At 43.3% G+C, this 7,086-nt stretch overlaps 1 protein-coding gene across 2 annotated transcripts in view; it reads left to right on the top strand.

Moving 5' to 3' along the window:
• Positions 1-278: 278 nt before the first annotated feature.
• The window catches only part of JAM2 (junctional adhesion molecule 2), a gene marked incomplete at both ends in the record, with an annotated part of 64,699 nt that continues 57,891 nt past the window's right edge, over positions 279-7,086 (top strand). Inside the window, one exon of one of the 2 annotated variants that reach the window (XM_082840195.1) lies at positions 279-501. In XM_082840195.1, coding sequence (XP_082696321.1) covers positions 279-501 — 223 coding nt within the window. The remainder of the gene's footprint in view (positions 502-7,086) is intronic. The other variant, XM_082840196.1, reaches the window with a different exon arrangement.

Raw genomic sequence — 7,086 nt, 5'->3', positions numbered from 1 at the left:
GCGCCGGACCAGACACAAAGCCGATCAATCCCGGCGGCGCGGGGGCGGGGGCCGCCCGCCCCGCCAGGGCTTCCCTTCCGCCCGTCGCCTCCTCCGGCCCCCTCATTAGGACCCAGCCGACACCTCGTCCGGCTTCCTTGGCCCGCCCCGTCCCAACCTCCCCACACGCCCCCCCCAGAAAAAAAAAGAACTGTCCAGACGCCCCCAGGTCCCCGGTTAGGCCAGACCCGCCTCTAGGCAGCCGGTTAAGAAGACGCCCCTGGAAGGGGGAAACTGACATGCCATCAGGCCCCGCCCCTCCCCTCCCCTGCAAGAGTGTCTCTGCTCTCGCCCCGAGAAGTTCAGTGCCCCCCCGGGCTGCCTCCCGCGCTTCCGCGCTCCCGCCGCCGGGACCCTCGGCTTCCGAGGAGTCGGCAGCTCCCGACCCCGCGAAGATGGCGAGGAGGAGCCGCCACCGCCTCCTCCTGTTGCTGCTGCGCTACCTGGTGGTCGCCCTGGACTGTAAGTTGCTGGGGTACCGCCACCCTCCCACCCACTCCTGCTGAGACCAGCTCCCCCAAACCTCCAGCCCCTACTACGCTCGGCGCTGGCGGAGGGCTTTCTCTGGGGTCCCGGACGGAAGGTCTGCCGCGGGGCAGCTGACTTGACACGCAGCGAGCCCAGAATTCGGGGGTGCCGTCTGCGGCGGGGGGCCGGAGGTCTTCAGTTTAGTGTAAATCGCATTTGATTTTGTCAGTTCTAGTCAGAGAAAGTTAAGGGTCCACACCAGCAGGTTCTCATCTTGCAAAGTTGGGTTGAGTTTTCAAAGACACGGAAACGTGAATAGAATGCAAAACTCACTAACTCCTTAGAAGATGCTAAGATCCCAAGATGGCATCACTCGGAGGCAGGCGCCGGCCACACGCTTAGCACTAGAGCAGGGGGCACTATTAGAATTGTCATGGCTTTTGAGGGTCCCAGTTGTGCTGCTAATGTGCAGTGCACTTTTGGGACGCGTGGTGGGAGGGAATTCCTGGCTGCTGAGCCAGAATTACTTGTATCCTCTCCACCTGCACATCTACATTCAGTTAGAGGAGTCTGGTCTGGGCGCTCCAGCCAGCTGCTGTGTCCTCAGGGTACGTCAACGGGATTGTTAGAAAGATACAGAAGCTCTGATGCAGTAGCGGGAGACGTCCCAAAGCCAACTTCACGGGATGGTTCTAAACAGGATTTTCACGGATTCTGGGCTCATAAGATTTAAAATCCTGGGAATGTTTCCTATTATTTTGTTTTTCTCGCGTTAACTTTTTAGAAAAAAATGGAGGAGATTACAATAGATCTTTAGCACACTTAAGAAACGAAGTTTTCCTTTTTCTTTCGTTTTTCCTTTTTTTTCTTTTTACTTTCCTTTTATTTATTTTTAATAGAATGCATTATTGTTGTTGCTATTCAAGTTCTGGTAATATAATACTTAAAATAACCTGCAGGTTGCGTGTCTAATAGCATAAAACAATGACTCTTTCTCGAGCTCTCATTGCCTGAGTATTGCTCAGCTCAACGTGGTGTGAGTTTTTGTCCCTGAGTGGGGAAAGAAGGTGCAAGTTGTCTCAGTGAAGGGGGCATGTGCTGACCTATATTATAGGAAATCAAACCAAGAAGTCAAGGCTTCACAATAAAAACCATTACGCAATTTTGACATATCAATTGGTATCATGTTGAACACACAGACAAAAAAATCACTAATGCCGAAAGGCAACAAAGAGTCAGACTGGAGGAATTGTAACAAAACTACTGGAAAAGTTATGTATTTCACTGACAGTCTTAAATTTGAAATAAAAAGGACTGACTTTAGTGTAGAATTATCACTAATTAAAAACAGAGAAAATTATTTTACTCTGTTATTCCTACACAGTAATCAAAATAGAAACAATACACCCTAAGTTTGAAACTGTAGCCAAGAATAACCCAGAGGCAAACACAGGCTTAGATGAATAGGCAGAATAAGCGCTTTTTCAAGCTTTGGGTAAAGCTAACACTTTGGCCCTCCTAACCCTGACTCCTACAGGGGATTAATTTGGAAGTGTGCAGGGATCTTTTCTGTATTGTTCCTGGGATGCCAAAAGGTCTGGTATTGCAAGAATGTTTTATTTGCTTTTTAAAATTTTTTTAAATTTTATAACAGTTTAGACTTAAAGAAAAATTACAAAGATGGTATAGAGAGTTCCCATATACACCACACCCACTTTCCCCTATTATTAATATTTTACATTAGTGTGATACATTTGTCACAATTAAGGAACCAATACTGATACATTATTATTAACTGAAGTCCATACTTTTTTCAGATTTCCTTCATTCTTCCCTGATGTTCTTTTCTGCTCCAGGATCCCATCCAGGATACCACAGTACATTTAGTAATCCAGTATGTATCCTTAGGCTCCTCTTAGCTGTGACAGTTTCTCAGACTTCCCTTGTTTTGTTATTACCTTGGCAGGTTTGAGGCGTATTGGCAAAATATTTTGTAGAATGTCCCTCAATTGGTATTTCTCTGATATTTTTCTCATGACTAGACTGGGTTTATGGTTTTTTTGGAGGGCGATCTCCAAGGTGAAGTATCATTTTCATCACATCATATCAAGGGTACATACTGTGACCATGACTTATCACTGTTGATGTTAACCTTTATCACCTGGTCGGGTAGTGTATGCCAGGTATCTCCATGGGTTACCTTCCCCCCCACTTTCCATACTGTATTTTTTGGAAGGAAATCACTATGTACAACCCACACTTAAGGAAGAAGAGTTATACTCCACCTCCTTGAGAGTGGAGTCGCTCCATAAATTACTTGGAATTTCTCTGCTTGAGAGATGTCTCTCCCCCCACTCCATTCATTCATCTATTTTTTTTATGTCAGTATAAGCTCATCAATATTTATTTTGCACTTTGGATAACAGTCCAATACTATTTTATTTATTTTAGATTGTCAGCTTTGGCCATTGGGAGTTCTTAACATTGGTTCCTGTGTCCCTTTGACATCCCCCCATCATTGTGAATATATGTGTATTTGTTTGTTTGTTTTTGGCACTTCCTTATTTTCTGGTCCCACAAAATGCTCCAGGCTGATCCTGTATATTTTCTGCTCCAGTTCCAGAATCAGCCACTGCTCCAAGGAGCCCTGGTTCCTTTGATTGGAGAATGGTATTAGAAACCAAGATCTGGGCACTAGGTACATTCATTGCTTTTAGGGAGTTGTTGAAAAAACAAGAATGTTCTTCGAGGCTAAGTTTCACCCCACCGTCCTATTTTTGATTTATCCACCCAGGTTTCACGTTCAGATCCAAAAACTGTACTGAAGGCTTACCTATGTATCACACTGTTCCTAGGACTTTCCTGTATGTTTTCTCTTTTTAAGTTCTCAACAAATGCATGAGATAGAACATATCTTCAACTTACAGGTGGGGACCCTAAGGCTCAGGAAAGCTAAGTTACTTGTCTGGGCTCACTTATCTAGGCTGGAAAGAGGTGGCACTGGGATTTGAAGATCAGAGACTTTGTTGCATAGATAGCTGGCCTTCACTCTCATTTTTCTGAACACGTAACTCTTTTTATCATCTTCATTCAAGAAAAGACAGTGGATTCCTTATGCTCTAATTATATACTCATCTTCTTGATATTCATCCCAAATACGACTGTACCACTCTTTTGTCTCAATCCTAATATGTATAATATTATGCTCATTCCCATTCTTTGCTTTTACTTCTATCTGTCAATATTCGTTGTTTCTTTTTGGTAGTCAGGAGGATTGCTTTTTGTTGTTGTTACTTAAATTATGATTTCAGTGTACCTGTTGATAGATGGACATTTATTTGTGTGTTTAGTTGAATTATATTTTTCTTTCCCACTAAAATAGAAGCTCCATGTGGGAAGAAATTTCTTGATGTTTGCTCACTACTGTATGTCCAGTGCTGAGCAAAGTGCTTGGTTAATAGTACGGGTAAATATACACCTGTCGAAGGGGAAGGGGATAAGGTGGAGTGGGTGGAAGAAATGTATGGATAGAGTTAATGATTGTATTATAAATCATGAAGCCCTAACTTATTCTACGTAGGTGAGATGTCAGAAAAGGAGTTGAATGTGAATGAGAGCAGTGTGCTGTTCTTGGCAATACACATCTGGTGGCAGCTTGTCCTCAGATCTAGACTGGAACCCAAGCCAGGCAACTTGGCCTGAGTTTGTAATCTCTCATCAACTGACAAGGACCGTGGAGGCAGAGAGAGGTTTGGATCTTCTGCAAAATTACAAGGTTCTGCCTCTATGATGGAATTGACCCAAAACAGCACTCCAGGAAACCGGTGCCAGGAAAATTCTGCCCTCTGTCAACATTGTCAAGAGCAAAGCATCATAATCAACTAGCTGAAGAGAACTGGTTCCATCTTGACATAGTCAAGATGAATGCAAAGGTCAAATTGTGCTTGCTGGTAGACCTGATAATCATTTTAAGACAGTAACAGACATGACATTAAAAAGGAAGATGTCAAAAGCAAAAATATCAGCATAAAGAGAACAGTGAGTTCCCTATGGCTGAGGACACTCATTTACCCCTCCACATGAGCAGTTCAATGAGAGAAGCCCATGTGTATTTACACACATTTGCTCTGCCCATGGTTTCTATCACACTCTCTTCCTCCAGTGGGCCTATTTGGTGGAGAAGATGTATTAGACCATAGAGGCAAGAGCCACTGTGTTTGTTAAAGTCAGACCAGCAGAAATCTGTAAAAGCCATTGTTTAAAATAACATTTCTTTACATCCCATAACAATGTAGTGACACCACTGCTGAGCCGATACTACAGGCTACCTGTATTGCCAGATTGATGTTTTTTTAAAAATAAATTTTTTTATTTTATTTTTAGATGGGTCTTCGTTGCTGCGCGTGGGCTTTCTCTGGTTGCAGCCAGCAGGGGCTACTCCTCGTTGCGGCGCGCGGGCTTTTCACTGCGGTGGCTTCTCTTGTTGCGGAGCACGGCCTCTACGCACGCAGGCTTCAGTAGTTGTGGCACGTGGGCTCAGTAGTTGTGGCTCGTGGGCTTTAGAGTGCAGGCTTAGTAGTTGTGTCGCACGGGCTTAGTTGCTCTGTGGCATGTGGGATTTTCCCGGACCAGGGCTCGAACCCCTGCCCCCTGCACTGGCAGGCGGATTCTTAACCACTGTGCCACCAGGGAAGCCCTCCCAGATTGACGTTTCGAGGAAGATGAGGGTGAGTCAGAATCTGGGTCAAGTGCTTTCTTTGGCAAAAAAAGAAAAAGAAAACTTAAAACTGAGCACTACTTTCTTGGAAGGTGTTACTGAGGTTAGAACTCAGGGAAAAAAAGCCCAACTATATTAGTTTCCTATTGTCACAGTAACAAATTACGATAAATTTAATGCCGCACAAATTTATTATCTTAAATTTCTAGAGGTCAGAAGTGTGAAATAGGTCTCACTGGGCTAAAATCGAGGTATGGGAAGGGCAGTGTTCCTTCTGGAGGGTCTAGGGGAGAATCTGTTTCTGTGTGTTTTCCAGCTTCTAGAGGCCAGCCATGGCCCCATTCCTCCAGATGCAAAGCCAGCGATGCCAGGCTGCCATATCTCTGGTTCTCTCTCTTCTGCCTCCCTCTTCCACTTATAAGGACCCTTAAAATTACATCAGGCCCACCTGGGTAATCCAGAATAATCTACTCATCTCAAGATCAGCTGGTTAGCGACTTTAATTCCAACTACAACCTTATTTCCTATTTACCATGTAAGGTAACATATTTATAGGTTCCTGGAATTAGGATGTGGACACCTTGCCGGGGGGGGGGGGGGATTATTTTGCCTACCACAGGAACCAAAATTAGGATGTGTGTAATCGGTGTTGTGGCCAAGAACATTCTAGAGCCTATGGAGCAACCATAACTCTTCCCTTTAAATTATACTTCATAGTGTTATAGATTTGCATTTTTTGAGCTGTATTTCAGATGGCATAGTGTAGTGGTAAAGACGACGTACTCTGATGCTGAACTCTGCTCACTTACTAGCTCTGTGACTTTGTACAAGTTATTTGACTTTTGTGTGGGTTAGTTGACCCATCTGTAATGGTGACAATCCCAATAACAGTACTTACCTCATAGAGGTTTAGGGAGAAAGAAATGTGTTCACATGTATAAAGCATTTAAAAAACTGTTACTGTTATTATTGTTAAAATTTGGGGGCAATGAAGTTAAACATTCATATTATCACTTATAATGGATTTCGGACATTTTTGAGAGTCATAGACAAAGAATAGGCTGTTTCATAAGTACTGTACTAGTTTAAAGAGCCTGTTTTATTTACTTTTATTATTTTTAAGAGTTTATTTTAGGGAATTCCCTGGCGGTCTAATGGTTAGGGCTCCACGCTTCCACTGCAGTGGGCACTGGTTCAATCCCTGGTCGGGAATTAAGATTCCACAAGCCGCACAGCATGGCCAAAAAGTAAAATAAAATAACTAAAATGTTAGATTAAAAACTTTAAAATGTTAAAAAAATAATTTTTTTAGAATGTGTTTTTTTAAGTTTTATTACAAAATACACACAGGTACATCTCTATCTATCTATGAAAAGATTATACTCGTAACCAGGTAAAGAAGATGAGGGAGACCATTTCTGATGGTGCCAGCAGCATGCACAGATGTCCCTGGGGGAGAGCGTTCAGGAAGAGGGTGAAGGAATAAAATAAGTCTTTAAGGCCAGAGTATGGAGAGCAGGGGAGGGTGAGAGGCAGCAGCCAGGCGGTGGAGGGCTTTGTGAGACACAGTTAGGATTTTGAATTTATCCTAAAGTAAGGAGAAGCCATTGAAGGCTTTTAAACACTGAATATCCGTCAGATTTGCATTTCAAAAAGAGAACCCAGTGGATGGAGGATAGAGAATGGGCAGAATGGGTAGGTGGGAAGTTGGAAGTGGGGAGACCAGTGATTGGAGTGGTCCAGGCAATTACTTCCTAAGTATGTCTTTTATATAGTTTACTGAAATATATACATACACAAACGTATATCATTAAACATATACATATACCCACAGAAAATTGTTTTATTATTTGAAATGTAGT

Source organism: Leucopleurus acutus (assembly GCF_964270905.1).
Source record: "Leucopleurus acutus genome assembly, chromosome: 5".
Classification (NCBI taxonomy): domain Eukaryota; kingdom Metazoa; phylum Chordata; class Mammalia; order Artiodactyla; family Delphinidae; genus Leucopleurus; species Leucopleurus acutus.
The sequence above is the reverse complement of the archived record's forward strand: the minus strand, read 5'-3'. Positions and strand labels throughout refer to the sequence as shown.